General features: G+C 50.6%; 6 protein-coding genes across 6 annotated transcripts, besides 14 other annotated features; all 6 read left to right on the top strand.

The window, feature by feature from the left end:
• Positions 1-15,378: part of a sequence feature (heterozygous, non-Esmeraldo-like haplotype) that runs on past the window's edge.
• Positions 57-87: a microsatellite.
• Positions 207-243: a microsatellite.
• On the top strand, positions 271-1,923 carry Tc00.1047053509023.160 (hypothetical protein, conserved; the record flags this gene model as incomplete). Its single annotated transcript, XM_811950.1, has 1 exon — positions 271-1,923. One exon carries the CDS (start codon positions 271-273, stop codon positions 1,921-1,923), a length of 1,653 nt encoding a protein of 550 aa, XP_817043.1.
• Positions 2,078-2,107: a microsatellite.
• Positions 2,447-2,474: a microsatellite.
• Positions 2,521-3,978, top strand: Tc00.1047053509023.170 (hypothetical protein, conserved; the record flags this gene model as incomplete). The annotated part of the gene is made up of 1 exon (XM_811951.1): positions 2,521-3,978. One exon carries the CDS (start codon positions 2,521-2,523, stop codon positions 3,976-3,978), a length of 1,458 nt encoding a protein of 485 aa, XP_817044.1.
• Positions 3,017-3,081: a microsatellite.
• Positions 4,128-4,150: a microsatellite.
• Positions 4,173-4,231: a sequence feature (T-rich).
• Positions 4,438-7,506, top strand: Tc00.1047053509023.180 (kinesin, putative; the record flags this gene model as incomplete). The annotated part of the gene is made up of 1 exon (XM_811952.1): positions 4,438-7,506. The coding sequence occupies one exon, from the start codon at positions 4,438-4,440 to the stop codon at positions 7,504-7,506; it is 3,069 nt and encodes a 1,022-aa protein (XP_817045.1).
• Positions 7,419-7,463: a sequence feature (GA-rich).
• Tc00.1047053509023.190 (hypothetical protein, conserved) lies at positions 7,608-8,321 on the top strand (the record flags this gene model as incomplete). Its single annotated transcript, XM_811953.1, has 1 exon — positions 7,608-8,321. The coding sequence occupies one exon, from the start codon at positions 7,608-7,610 to the stop codon at positions 8,319-8,321; it is 714 nt and encodes a 237-aa protein (XP_817046.1).
• Positions 7,934-7,958: a microsatellite.
• Positions 8,671-8,693: a sequence feature (AT_rich).
• Positions 8,828-11,188, top strand: Tc00.1047053509023.200 (protein kinase, putative; the record flags this gene model as incomplete). Its single annotated transcript, XM_811954.1, has 1 exon — positions 8,828-11,188. One exon carries the CDS (start codon positions 8,828-8,830, stop codon positions 11,186-11,188), a length of 2,361 nt encoding a protein of 786 aa, XP_817047.1.
• Positions 11,301-11,405: a sequence feature (A-rich).
• Positions 11,484-11,528: a microsatellite.
• Positions 11,963-12,012: a sequence feature (T-rich).
• Tc00.1047053509023.209 (hypothetical protein, conserved) lies at positions 12,837-15,378 on the top strand (the record flags this gene model as incomplete). The annotated part of the gene is made up of 1 exon (XM_811955.1): positions 12,837-15,378. A coding segment is annotated over one exon (2,542 nt), but the record flags the coding sequence as incomplete, so codon positions are not given.

The following is a 15,378-nucleotide window of genomic DNA, read 5'->3' on the forward strand; positions in this document are numbered from 1 at the left end:
GTTCGGTCTCCTTTGCTCTCAGGCCGCTGTGCTGCTTCACACATGCCGTTTTCTTTTCTTTTTCTCTACCTCTCTCTCTCTCTCTCTGTGTGTGTGTGTCTTTTTCTTTCTGGTTGATCGGCTGCTCTCATTGACGCAGAAAGCGGCACGTTAAACACACACACAGAGAGAGCAATACACACACCATCAAGAAGTAAAATTAAAGCAAAAGAAAAGAATTAAAAAAAGAATAAAAAAGAAAAGCAGGGGGGGGGGGAGGTTGGGCGGGGAATGTCGAACGACACAGCGACTGGCTACACAATTGTGGATGCCAGTGAGTCGTTTCACCTCATCGACCCCGAAACGGGCCTCTCAATGACGAGCCGATGTGTTCGGGACACAGCGGCACAAGGCAGCGTGAGGATGGCGGAGGTGGCGGAGGGGGAGCCGCGGGCTGAAACGCCGGTGAGTACGGTGTCGAGGTCCGCCTGGAGTATGTTGGCAACAACACAAGTGGATGAAGCGGGCGGCACGGTCCCCGCCGCATCAGCAGCTGGGCAATCACCGTCATTCTCAGAAAGTCGCGGTTTGGAATCTGCCTCACCTTCACATGGGGAACAGCTTGCGGCCGAATCGATTAATAATGGAGAATATTTGTCTTCTGTTTTCTCTCGTTTGACGCAGATCAACCAACATCATAATCACCACAATGACGCGGATGAGGATGAGGATGATGGGAAGAACAAAGACAATGCGCCCCAGCGGCCCGTTCCACTTTATGCGGCCGAAATAATGCCCGCTTCTGAGAACAAAAGTAACACAGCCACCCCCACTCTGGCGTCTTCAAGGGAGAAGGAAAGTGCGATGAACGCCGTTCTCCGCGCACAGTTGGCAGAGGCGGACAGAAAGAATGTATATTATATGCGTCTTTACGAGCAGTCTAGGGATGAATTGGATAACTTACATCAGACCATGTCATTACTTCTTCATGGCGACAATGAGAATGAATTTATTGAGCGTCTTGGAGGCGGCAATGCTAATTTAGGTCAAGGGCGAGATGAATGGCATGGACAGAGGACGGAGCAGCAACACTTTTTGAACAGACCAAGTTGGCTGCAGCAGTTTTTAAGGGTTATTGGCTTTGAGGCAGCTTATCCGGCGCCAATTTGCTGTCGAAACGACTGGTGTGGTGGGCGGCGCCCCAGCAGTAACCCAGTGGCAGTGGATGGAGAAAACTACAGGACAAGTGGGTGGAAACGTGATTTCTCCTATGCCAAGTGGCATGCTCGTCACGGCAGGGCCGCATTGGCGATGGAGTCGCTCTTGCTGGCCATCTCTTCCGACGAGTTTGATGCGTGGCGTTCCCTTCTTGTAGAGGATCCCAAATGGAACCGTTTGCGGGGCATTGACCGGCAACGTTGGTATTGTCTTGTGGCGGTCAAATTATGCGAGTTTTTGGACAAACGCAACAGCCGGAGAAGGAACCTCCCTGCAAAAAGCCCCAGTGAGCAATGTGGCGCGAGCTGCCCGATGGAAGAGGATATGAATGAGGAAGTGGACAACGACGGACAGGAAGCACGGCAGGAGGTGCCGACGGATCAAAGAGTGCCGCTCACTGCCGACCTTCTGGCCCCGTTTCTCCGGCGGATGAGTTGGTGCTACGCAGTGGGGAAGCAATCTGACAAAGAGAGGGTGGCAGCGGCAGAGGCAGCGGGGACTTTGTCGGGGGGAATGACCCCGCCATCCCATGAAGCCATTGGTGCGGCTCTGGAGGATCTTTTATTGGCTTCTATTGCCACGTTTCCCCACAGTGCGGTGTTGTTCTACCTGCTGGCATCTATGCGTGCGATACAAGGACGCCAGGAGGAGTCACTCCATCTTTTGGAGGAAGTCATACGTCTCGACCCCTCACACTTGCTACGCGAGGGATGCAACCCTCATTGATAAATAGTGCCCCGGGCTCTTGCCTCGCGTTATTTTTTAGTTGCGTTTTATTTTTGCTTGGCCAGTAGGTTTTTGTTGTTGTTGTTTTTTCCCCATCATTTGTGTGTTTATTTTCACTACACACACACACACTTTACCCAATGGCTCTCTCGTCTTTATTTTTTCCTTTTTTTTTTTTTTTTTTGGCGAGGGGAGATGAGGAAGGAGAGTGTTGCTGAAAGCATAGTTGTTGTTGTTGTTGTTTTTCCTTTTTCCTTCTTACTAGTATTGCTTTGAGTTCAGTGATCCAATTAGGGTGTGTTGCGTTCAATTCACCAATTATATATCTTTATTTATTTATTTCCGTTATTTACTGCCCACCCCATTTTTAAATGTACATACATATATATATATAATTACAGACGCAGGCAAAGATACCAATACTTTTCTGTTAATACTCCATTTTTCTTCTTCTCTCTCATGGATGGAACTTTTGGTTTATACTTTTTAAACCGTTTTCTTTCTTTGGTTGTCGTTGTTGGTTTCTCTCTCTCTCTCTCTCTCTCTCTCTCGCCTCGGGGGAGAGGTGGAGCAGGTGTGGGTTAGGGAGAGAAAGTCATGTTTGAGATTCTTGTGGAGATTGCATTCAGTATTTTTCTGTGTGTCATAATGGCCTATTACTTCTTCCTCAGTGCCCCTGTGGAGGAGCGCACGGTAGGCGAGGAGTGTGGGACATGCGTGGCAGGCACGGGGAGTGGCCGCCATGCTAACGGCGCAGGAGGTTACACCCTGCGGAGTTCACCGCCGCTTGAGCGAAGCCGAAGACGCGAGGGGGCGATGTGGTGCAACGTGCTGGGTCGATGGGCAGCCCTTCTCGTGCTTGGTGGTGGCTCTATTGACAAAGATGTCTGGACCGACCGCATCGCCTACTTCATCGAGAAGGGTGCAAAGAGGTTAGATGGGGCAATAAAGCAAAGAAGAACGAGAGGAAGTGAAGGTGCAGACGCGGAAAGGGGAGAACGAACATTGCGTGTGAGTCCGGATACCGTTCGACTTGTGTGCCTCGAACTTGGCGGCGGTGGGCCCTTAATCGGTGGGTGGAACCAGCAGCACAAACAACAACAACAGCAACAGCAGCAACAACAACAGCAACAAATGCAGCAGCAACAGCAACAACAATCGTATGTACCCACGCTGCCGGTTTCTGGTTTATTTCACGCGAGAACAGGTAGCGACGGCAATCGTGCAGGTGTTGTCCACTCTGAGTCACAGGAAGGCGGTGGTGCAGCGTCTCCACCAATCGGTGCCGTGTTGCCACGCATAGGGCCCGCTGGGATTGTGTCGCTGGAGGCTCCATATAGCGTGTCCATGCATGAAATAACCACGGAAGGTGGATCAGCAGCAGCAACGGCGCCGGCAGTTACAATGGCGATGGGATTACAACACACACTGCGGTGTTTCAGTGTGCCCATCATATACGAAGATCATCATTTCTTTTTACTATTGATGTGTAACGTTCCCTTGTTGTTTGCATTGCCGGTGGAACTGAGAATCCCGGCGGATGTGTTAACGCTTCGGTGTGCCCTATCTGTCCGTCGGGTGATCTTTGATGGCGTTCTGTATGCTGCCTTTTGTGGTAACCTTGTGGAGCTTAGCTTTGCGAGCGAGCCGCAATTCACGGCTTCATTTGATGTTTACTCGGAAAAGAGTTGTCATAGGCAGCAGCTACAACTCCATCGCCCATATTTTTCCCAAGCATCATCCTGCGGAAGTGTCCGGGGTACTGCTGCGGGTGAGAGGAGCGCGTCAGTCCCAACTTTGACCCCACCTCTCGCTGGTAACACGGTCTCAGGGGGAAACCGCTTCAAGGAGAAACTTCAGGAAATTGTCGACCTGGCGGTGAAACGATCCTTGCAATCCATCACGTATCCGTGCGTGCTGCGCGGTGTGGTGGGGAAAAGCCGCAGGCCGACACCACAGGATGGGACCACTGGGGACGATACATCAGCGAATCCCCACGAGGACGGATTATTGACGTGGTCATTGGCGAAAGCAACGTTGCCTCTCTGCTGCTAATGATCCATGCGGCTGGGGAAGGGTGACCACTGCTCCTTCTTGTGTTAATTGTATCACTTTTTAGGGAGGCAAGGGTGGAAGATTTTAAAAGAATGCGAGGGAGAGAGAGAGAAAAAAAAAAAGATACGGAAGGAGTAACTGTATCCCTCTGTGTGTGTGTGTGTGTGTGTGTTCACCGCGCTCTGTCCTCTGTATTTTTTCTTTTTTCATTGTCTGCTTGTTTTCTTTTCTTTTCTTTTTTTTTTTTTTTTTTGGTGGTGGGTGGGGGACTACTTCTCCGAGGCGCCTTCGCTTGTCGTCTCCCTGTGGTCGTGCATATTATATACTATATTCCCCTTTTAACGTCCGCATGAGTCACATGACAACAGCAGCACAGAAACAACAAAAGAAACGACAGTGTTTTGCTATCAAGGCTTGAATGCACATTCTGGTTTTGCCCTTGTTACTGAGACTGTGCTGATGACGTGGCGTATTCTGATGTCACCTTATTTCCGTTCCTCTTGCCGTTGTTTGTTGTTGTTGTTGCTTTGTTTTTTGTTTTTAATCAAAACGACAAAAATAAAAAATAGGAGGGGCGCTGTTGTTTCTTCCGTGTCACTTTGTAGAATGAGGGTTTATTGTCGCTTCGCGCCACCGTGTAGGCCTGTGGAAACAGAGATGGAGCACGACAGGCCGGATGCACACGTCTCCTTCTTGCCGCCTCCGTTGTTGCTGCTGTCGCTGCGGGGAGAAACCGGAGGGGGGCAACAAACAGTCACGCTGGCAGACCCCCGCACCGGCAGCATGGCCTCGTCGAGATGTCGCCGTGTCTTCCTCCCCGAGCACATGTCACCCGGTGCAAGCAGCACCCCTTTCTCTGGGACCCATTTGCCGCCATCCAAAGCGGGGGAGAAATCCCAACAAGAGGAGGTGTTTGACGAACTTGTCCGTCCCCTGCTAAGGGACATGGCTTCTGGTACGCTGTGTACGTTTATTGCCTACGGACAGACGGCGACGGGGAAAACGTACACAATGTTTGGACCGAATGTCGATGGCGTTGACATCGCTCCTCTGCCGCAACAGCAAGAGATTGGAGCGGCGACCACTCCTATTCAGCCGAATGCAAGTGAACAGGAGGAAGGCATTGTACCGCGGCTTCTCCGTGCCATCTTTGAGGCTCCTGGTGCCGCTGAGCAACAAACTGCAGCGGTCCGTATGGTGGATCTCTCATGCATGGAAGTACACAACGAGTGTGTTACCGACCTGGCGGCACTTTTACTGCTGCAGCAGCGTTCGAAGAAGACAGATACGTCAAAGAAGAGAAATGGAAAATCAGGCGCAATTTGCGAGGACACTGACGATGGTGTAGCGTGGCGGGCGTGGCAGCGGTATGAGCAGCAGGGTCGACGTGCAGAGGGGCATGCCAACAGGTGGGATTCAGCGTCCATTTCAAAGATACGGAATGTTCCCGTCAACACAGAGACGGTGCCGATAAAGGCGATCTACAAGGCTACTGAAAAGACAAAAGTAATGCGGTCGGTGTTCCGTCTTCGGTGTGAGTCTGCAGCGGAGTGCTGCGCTCTGCTGCGCGACTTGTTGGCGCTGCGATTTCGCGGAAAAACAGAGCGGAATGTTTGTTCCTCACGGAGCCATCTGGTGCTGCGGCTCGTGTTTTACGATGCTGCTGAGGCGGCGGCCTCAATTGGCGAGGCGCTTTTTGTTGATCTTGCCGGGTCGGAGTCGTACCGCGTTTATGCGCAGGCTGCCGGCGATGTTTCTTTGGAGCATGTCAGTTCCACGAGGCATCCACTGCCGCTGCAGCTGTGGCTCACTGACACTTCCCTTGTGGTGTCAGACTTTGCATCTAATCTTCGGGACGGCAGTGGCCTAACGGTGGCGCAGCGCAGTCTCCTTCACACAAATGAGATGCGGCACATCAATGTTTCCCTTCTCGCACTGCGCAAAGTGGTACGGACCCTTCACACCGCCTCATCGCTGCCGACTTCATCATCTGTCCGGCATATCCCCTTCAGAGACAGCACGCTCACTACTATACTTGAGCCATTTCTTGTTCCAGGTGGTAATTCGGTCGTGACATGGGTGGTGTGCTGCTCATGCAAACAATGTGACTTCCATGAGACCGTCGAGTCTCTCCGTCTGGGAGCAGAAGCCTCGGCCACCACCGCATGCATGCAAGTTTACCCACCCATTCAGCCTGCAAGTGTGTTACATACGGGCGAAGGCAGTGTAACCAGCAGCAGTCGAAGCGGCAGTGGGGAAACGTTTGGTGGTATAAAAAAGACAAATTATGTCCGAAACGTATCCGAAGCTGCTACTGCATCGACTGGCGCTGTTATTCCACGGGACCGCGGTAAGACGCTTTTGGCTTCGGCCGTGTCATCATCCGGGATGTCTATGGGTGGTCATTCCAAACCTACGAGCGATGTGGACAGGGAAGGGAGTAAAGGTATGGAAGTAGGAGGAGGAGGAGAATTGGCGGCGTACAAAAAATACACGTTTCAGCTAATTGGGCAATGCAAAACACTGTGTGAACGTTACGATGCGTGTGTGGAGGAACTTTCCCGTGCCAAACAGGCTTTGGCGTTACGTGATTGTGAAATCGCACGGCTCCAGGAGGCGTTGGCCGAGAAGCGTCGTCCAAAACAACTTTTGGAGGGGCCACCGTCATTTCCGCTATCGTCATCTACGCAATCCGTCACAGCTGATGAGAGCAACCCTCCAGTACCCCCCGCATGGTTGCGAAGAGGTGCGATGTGCTCAACAAAAAAGGACATGTTGTCTTTACTGTCCGGTACTTCCGCCGTGCTGGATGCAGCACATTCCGTCATATCGAGAGAAGCATTGGACGCTGTAGTGGATGATGGAGAAGCAGCGGCAAAAAAGGAACCAGAGACGGACTGGCTTTCCGAATCCACTTTTAGGCGCTACTGCATTAAGCATGACCCCGCACTTATCGATTGTAAAACAGCTGGAACCTCATTGAGGGATACCGAAGGCAATGCATTATTATTATCGTCATCATTTCCCACCAACACGACCAATGCTACTACGAATGTTGATGCCACTGTTCCTTTAGATGACGCTCGCGCCATGCAAACACCATCCGAGATGGAACGAAGCCCTTCAATTGTTTTGAGGGATCACAATCGTCGCGAGCAAATCGTGTCATTTGTCTCTCCCAGTAGCCATGGGGCCGTGCCGCTAATGCAGCTGGTGAAAAACATTGACTCACAGCGGATTCTGCCTCCGCCACCGTCCCGTTCTGCCCTTTGCACCCGCCTGACAACGTCAGAGGGAAACCCCCAGTCTGAGGATGACTTCAAGGCTGCGGGAGGGACAACTTATGGGATGAATACAGATGGTGATGTCAGAGTTTTAAAGCAGCTGCTCTTGCGGGGCGTGGACCTCGCCGGAGGGGTTTTACAGAAGCATACCGTTGCAGAGGATGAAAAAGAAGAAGTAGAAGAAAAGAAGAAAGGAAAAGAGACCGCGGTTATGTGTGATTCCCAGTCTGAATACCAGTTGTGAGGATCACTATTTCACCTTGTTTTTTTTTTTGCCCTTTTTATTGTGTGGTTTTGGATTTTTTTTATGACTATTGGGGAAGAAGTATAATAAAACTGTGCTGCATGTGGAGAGTAAGAGGTGGAAGTTGCAATTCCTTTTTCTTTTGGTACGAGAATGATGGAAATGACAAAAATGTGCCTTTTTTTTCTTTTTTCTTGCTGCTGCTTATGCATTACAGAGTTCCTTTTGGTTGGGCGTTGATGACTTTTGTGTTTGAGGCCCGACGTCTTCCCTTTGGCGACGCGGTGGTGCCACCCCACTGCCTAAACGTCATGAACCCCGGCAGTTGTGGTGGTGTCAACATAGATGAGGCATGGCTGGTGGGGCTCCCGGCGTGGAAAAAGCGTCTCTTGCCGCCTGTGTTAGACGTTGTGCAGCAGCACTACGGCTCCTCTTCCTTCTCCTCCTCCTCCACTGCCGTGTCGTGCGGTGTTGAGGCTGAGTTGTTGGGGTGGACGGTGGCGTTGCGCATTGTGGAGGAACTACCGGAGCTGGAGACGGCCTACAGTCGAATCCTCGAGTACCGTGAGCGACAACGCACGGGCGAAATGACGGCAGAGGAGCTCATGATGGAGGAATTGCTGCGCGAACGTATGGGCAAAGACTTTTTAGGGGAAGAGGAGGAGGATGAGAGCAGTTCTTTGGACGAGGACGACGATAAAAGGGCAGAAGAAGTTGATATTGCCATGTGCTTTAATTTGGACGGTGAGGTGGTGAGCATTGGATCCGCAAATTTATTTGGTGGCCATGGCTATCATGAGAGGAAGAAACCATGATTGCTGGGTGGGCGGTGGGCAACACTGTGACAGTGCGAGACGGTACAATAATGAAATGACAATAAAAAGAAAACGAGAACAACGCGGCAAATATGTTTGTTGTTGTTGTTGTGCGTGTGTGGTTGTTATTTTTTTAGACATCCATACGCCATTCTCCTCTTTTTCGTTCTAAGCGCCACTGTCTGTCTGTGATGTGTACGGCTTTGGCGTGGGGGGAAAAGTTGCGGGAATGTCTTCTGTCCTGTTGGCTTCATACTTTTCCCGCTCCCAGTGCCAGGGTAGTCCGACACACACTCAAGTGATAGTGGAGTGTGAGCGGGAGGGGTTTTCTCTCGAGTTAAGGTGTGGCTAAAATTTAAAAAAAAAAAAAAAGACATTCGTTCGTATAAACAAAGAGAAAAAGAAAAATAAGAGGAGGAGGAGGAGGGGAAGAGCGAAGCCACGCAGCACCACCAATCGACGAGAGTAGTGAGAATTTGGGCAAAATTTAGCGGCAACTGTGTGTGATGGTCACAAAAGTGCCAAAGTCGGGCTCACTGACGCTTCGGCCAAAGTCACCGCGACAGGACCAACGGCGGCAAGAAGACGTTGCTGCTGTCCCGCATGGGCAAGAACAGCTGTCGTTGTTGTCATCATCCCACGCAACGAATCAGAGGAAGTCGGGTATCTGTAGCCGTAATTCACCCGGCTCGATACCACCACCACCATCTTTCTCGTCATCGTCTCTCTTTGGGAGCCGAGGGTGCCGCCTTCTCTCGAGGGCCGAAACGGGCGGCCAAGACGAAGAAGAAAACGAGGAGTTGGGCGGGGCGGGTAGCTGTGTTTGTTTGCTGGAACCAACACCTCCGCCTGCGGGAGGGGATGTCTTGGAAGAAGCGTCGCTAGCACCACCGCCTATACCCCCGCAGCAACAGGCACAGACACAGCAACAGCAACAGCAGCCATGCGGTGGTGTTATCGGTGAGAAGCGAGCCGATTCTGATGGACATACTTCATCGGTGAGGGAAACACGACTAAAACTACGGGGAGCAGAAAAAAGGATGCAAGTTGCACCACCCGCAATATCGGGTGATAAAGAAAAAGGTGCCGTCACAGAAGCAAGACGCATTTTTCGGCTTTCGCGACGTGCCACCGCCCCAACGGTGACAGAGGAACCAGAGAAGCGGCCAGAAAATAAACCCTTGAAGGAAGAGGGAGAAGAGCCTTTACACGCCAATGATGCGTTGGCATCGTCGCTATCTCGACAACCGGGGGTTGCAACGGGAATGCGGGAATCCAATGGTGAAGTGAAGGAGGGGGAAGAGGCGTCTTCGAAGACGGGTGTGCCGCAGCAACCGCCTTTGGCGCCCCCAAAGACCGCTCCGATGAACTCCACTGGGGCGGATGGCCCGCCGACGGTAAGACGTCAACGGAATTCCACGGATTGGGTGGAATCGATGTCGCCCACACCAACACCGCAGGGTCTGTATAGTTGTGGTTGCTCGCCGAGTACGCGTCGCCACAGTAAGACGGGGGTTCCTTTACCCCTCGGCCCCACGCCGCTGGATTTCAGCTCCGTCACGGAATATGTTGAGACAAAGTACGAAATGAGGACAAAAATCAGTGAGGGGACCTACGGCGAGGTGTACATGGGGCGTTGCCGTGCAACCGGGGAGAGCGTGGCGTTAAAGAGGTTAAAGGTGCTCCATGGCCTAGATGGATTTCCTATCACCTCGCTTCGAGAAGTCATTGCCTTGCGACATATCAACAACGCACGCGAACATGCTTCCACTTCAGATGGGAACCAAGACAACAACGAGGATCCCATTGAGGAGGTTATAAGCCTTCGGGATGTGTTATTGTCACGCAATCATCATGACATTTATCTTGTGTTTCCGTATTCATCCTGCAGCATCGCTGGTCTGCTTCAACGACGATTTCCCTTTACAGAAAGGGAAATTGCATATGTGTTCAGAAAACTTCTCCGGGCGCTTATGAAACTGCATGCTATGGGTATTATTCACCGTGATGTAAAGGCCGACAATGTTTTGATTCACCACGACGGACGGGTGCAGCTTGGGGACTTCGGCTTGTGCGTCTTTGAGGGATCGGGTCGGCGTTCCTTGACGCCAAGTCTTATCAATCTTTCGTATCGGCCACCCGAAATGCTCTTAGGAATTACTTCTTACGATGTAAAGGTGGACATCTGGTCTGTTGGTTGCTTTCTCGCCCAAATGTATCTTAGAACTCCGCCGTTTTTTCTCGCACACCGAAGGCACGCAGGAGGAGGGGGAGGGGGAGGCGGCGCGCGTCGGCAGCACGAAACGGATCCCAATCGGCGCACAGAGACCGAATTGGAGCAGTTGTCGCTCATCACGGATGTTCTTGGGCCGCTTTCAAGTGCTGGTCCCGATGCATTTCCTCAGGAACGATGTCAGCATTTTGCGCAGCTTGAGCAGCTGCGGAGGGCCCTTGCCACCAACTCCGCCACCTCCTTGTCTTCCTCGACCCCATCGCTCGGGTCACTCTTTCAGCCGAGTTTTCTGTACTCGGAGTTCAATGGCTTTGCGGCGTGGTTCATGGCAACAGCGGAGCACCGCCGACGCGACGCATCGCATTTGCTTCCGTCGAAGGAGTGCATCGATGTGTTGGCGGCCATCTTTCAGCTCGATCCGCGCAAGCGACCAACGGCGGCGCAGCTGCTGGAAATGCCGTTCTTTCAACTTCACCGTACCGCACCGCGACGGACCGCGCCGCATATCGAAGTGGAGAAGGAACGGCTCTCAGAAGATGAAGTTGTGGAGAGACACATTCAACGTGAGATCGTCGAGAAGTTGGTGCTGTACCACGACAGTCACGTTGCACCGTCCACAGAAGGAGGCAAGTAGCGCACCAGAGAACAAAAAAAGATGTCTGGAGGAATGAAAAATGGCTTGACTGCGTGTGTGGGTTGGATGGAGTGGATGCAGAACGCGAGGGAAAACAGGGCGATGGATGCTAAAAGGAATGGTGAAGGAAAGAAAAGAAAAGAAAATAGGGAGAGTGGCGTCGAAGAAGAAAAAACATTGAATGATACAAAACAAGAAAAAGAAAAAGAAAGGGAAAATGTTGTCGCTAGCCCTGAAGGAGGGATGCGGTGGTGGTGGTGGTTGCGATGAATGAAGGGAAGCCTGCTTGTTGGTTTGTGTGTGTGTGTGTGTACGTGCGTGCATCCATGTATACATGCATCATTTTGTGAGAGACTGCGGCAGCGGCTGGAGCGGGGGATAAGGGGAGGGAGAAGAAGTCCCCCCGCAAAGAAAAAAAAAAAAAAAAAAGAGGATGAACCGAAAGGGAAGATATGCACGTCCGTATGAATAAAATGAAGGACAGATGGAGAACATAGCTGAAACACCAAAGCTATAACCGTGCGAACGGTGTATCATCCGTCAATGTCTTTTCTGTTTTTCTTTGATATCTCCAGTCTCTGTCACACATGTGTCTTTCTTGTTTCTTATGTTGTTTTCAAGGACGGTTGAATATTTTGTGGACACTCATTGGCCTTTCGTCTACATATAGTATACCCGTTGTTGTTATCTGTATGTACGTACTTAAATGTATGCATCTCTGTGTATATTCTATTTTGTTGTTGTTGCTCCTTTGAGGATGTTTTGCCGATAACCTTTTTCATTCCTTTTCTTTTTATTTTTATTTTTTTTTTCTTTATTTTTTTGGTTCCTGTAGTTTGAGAGTTTTTGTTTGTTGGCAAAGGCGTCTCAGAGGTAGTAGCATTCCCATTGCATCTTCCGGATTGCATCGCTTTCCTTCCACAGTTCTTTACTTTGTGTGTACGTGCTTGCCTGCAAGGTGGGGGAGGAAAGGAAACACGCAGACAGACACAAACAGGGAAAGGAAGGGCGGTGCGTTGAGTGCCAATCTGCCGTGCAACAAAAGTGACCCAAAAAGAACTGCCTGCGACCCCCCGTGTGTGTGTTTTCTAACGAAGGCAAAACCAATAGAAAAAAAAAAGCACAAAAAAAAAGGAAGAAAATTAGGGGAATTTATTACTTTTTTCTTTGGTCTTTGGGCCTTTCGTTGCTGTTGACATCCCTCTCTCTTTTGTTGTTGTCGTTGTTTCCACCCACCCATCCGCCCCCGTTGTTCTTGGGATCTCTCTCCTGCTGGGTCTGTTGTGTTTCCACCCCGTTGCCGCAGCGGCGGCCCACATCGCCCGGTAGCTGCGGATCCAAACAGCGAGCAGAAGAAGAAGAAAGCGGTGGGCGAAGGGGATTGTGGTAGCAACAGGAAAAGAACAACAAGAAGAAAAATAAAAGGAGGAATTAAGCCGGGGAGGCGAAGGTGGCGGTGGTATAGGGAGCGGGAGCGGAGGAGCAGAAGGAATTATATTCTCTTGCGCTCTATTATTCCACTCTTGATCCCGTGTGCGTGTGTTTGTCTGTGTGTGGGAGGGGCATTAGAACACCACATATATTTATATAATAGTAAGGCGTTGGCATTTCCTTCTTCTTGCTTACTGGGCTGCTTGAGGCGAGGGAAATGGTCGATAAACCCTTAAAGTCAGGTCAACGGAAGGTGTATTGGCTTATAGGCACGGGGATTTTTAGCGCGTTGGTTCTGGTTATTTGCATTGCCGTTCCCATCTCAGTGTATCAGGCGAAGTATCAGCGCATGCGAGAGACACGAATTGCTGCAGAAATCTTTGAGGTTGACCGATGGGTTTCTTTTTTTCGAAGTGATGTCATTGATGCCATTTCCACAGCATATGGACTTGAGGGATTTGCACTTGGCTCCATGAAATTTATTCCAACTTTTAACGGTACGCCAGAGGAGCGCGTCTATGGGCAAGAATTTGCGGGATTTACTGAATATGCCTCTTTGTTACGCGTCTCGCCACATTTGGTGGCGCAGATACTTGCGCCGGGTGGTGTGGGACTTGAAGTATTCCCGCCGGTCCCCTCCATTCGTATGTTGGACTTTCTAAATAATGACAGTATGGGGGAACCTACAGCTATTGAATCAGTTGACAGCACGAAGTCATGCGTTTTGGGCCCATTGTACCGTGCCGTTCCTGGGATAAATGCGACGTGGCAATTGATCGTACGTGATCCCATTTATGATACCAAATACAATAAAAGGGCAGAAAGGAAAACTTTTTGGGGATTTGCTCTTGTTGTTTTGAATGTGGACACCATGATGGGTGAAAGAGCACTGGAAGACAATATGAATGGAAAAGGACTCGACTATCTCCTTTACACCGTAAAGAATACGTCGGGCAAAATCACTCCCATCCGCTTCTCAGTGAAGGAAAATCCCACATTAGAGGAAATGAATGAATTTATCAGCACTGGAACAAATAGGGCAGTGTTGCGTAACCGTCTTAGTTGGTATGTATGCATGCGAGGAAAGAATCGGGAGAGCACACCTACCAAAACAACTATTGCTATCATTATAGTAGTTGCTTTATTAATTGCCCTTGTTACATTTTTGGCTAGTGCTTCAACCGTGTTGCTTTGTTTGAAAGAATATGACGGTAGTGCGGATGCTCCTAAGACGGCACCCTTTGCAATGGCCATTCTTGGTCTTTGTAGTGCGGAACAGTTATGGGAATTATCACCGGATCGCATGGTGTTTGTTTCTGAGCGATTGGCAACGTTACAGAGGCAAGAAATTATTCGTCATAATGCTTACGAAGGAATGCAGTTGCATCCATATACCACCACTATTATCACACGTTCCGTGGAGACCGCGGTGCGGTTATGTTTTTCTGTGATTGAGGAATTAAACTCCCAGCCAATTGATGACCCGCTTCGGGAATTATTAGGGGAAGATGGACGTCTACTTATTGCATGTGCAGTGCACTGGTGCACAGACGCCACGGTACGAGTAGAAAGTAATAGCGGCGTTATTCGTTATGAGGGGCCGGATGTGGTTTATTGTGGTCGGATGTGGATGTTTGCCGCCCCAAATGAAGTTTCCATTAGCCGTGCAGCACGGGACTTAGCGATGAAAATGGACGAAGTACAAATTTGTTCTCTTGCCAGCGTCTTTTTACGTGGTGTAGAAGGGCGACAGGATTTGTTTACCATCAGTAATCCACAGAGAAAGCGGCTTGTTGATGCGGCAAACCGCGCAAAGAGACGCATATCTAGCAGTTTTGCGGTCCAATCCCCCACCACGGAGATTGTGTCCGAGGGCAATCCGCTCTCCGCTGGTGCGGAATTGTTCCCGCGCAACGGGATGTATCCCCCTTGCAATTCTGAAATGCGTGGGGTGGCTTCCAACGCAACTGCCCAACTTCGCGGCGAGTTAAGGTCGGGGTCTGCTGGGTCCCGCAGTGGGAACCCAATCCTCGATACCAGCAGCATGGGCGCATGCGGACGGTACATGCCGGAGGTATCGCGGGGCTTGAAACGCTTCAGTCAGATAAATGGGGTGAGGACACTTATTGAATTGCTTCCAACAGAAATTGCGTGCCCAAGTGAGGCGGCGGGCTTTGACATCAGCCAACGGCCCTCTAGTTCCCCGTTGAGCCGTGACAATGTCGGGTCGTCGACGGATGAGGGCCACACGAGACCCCGCACGACCCCGACAGACGAAGAAAAGGATTGGCGGCGGATTTCAAGAGGTGGTCAGTTTCTTGCCGTGGGGCGAGGCAGCACTGCCAACTGGAGTAAGAAACCGCTTAAGCAAGTCGATCAAAACGTTGGAAACGGTATTGTGGCATTCAGCGGTGGACTCCGTGCGGAGGATTTGGATGATGGTGACTTTGTGACTGAGGTGCTGCGGCACCCAACCATTCCTACCTTTGTGGATACGCAACTTCGTGCCGTATTTGAGCAGCAGTCCTTACTTTTTGACTTTAGCTACGACTCTGTGCGTACCGTTGTTTATTACTTCTTTTCGGCGTTCAAGTTGTTGCTGAAACCTTTAGCGACACCAGAGCGTAACAACATTTTTAATCGTCTTGTCACTGTCTTTGGGATACCACAGGAACATATTTTAGAGCACCTTGCTGTGCGATGTGTGCTGCGGTACATTCAGCAGTTGGAAGAAGCGCGTTCATTGTTATGGAACTGCG

The sequence above is a fragment of the Trypanosoma cruzi genome, genomic scaffold (genome assembly GCF_000209065.1).
Source record: "Trypanosoma cruzi strain CL Brener 1047053517129 genomic scaffold, whole genome shotgun sequence".
Taxonomy (NCBI): Eukaryota; Euglenozoa; class Kinetoplastea; order Trypanosomatida; family Trypanosomatidae; genus Trypanosoma; species Trypanosoma cruzi.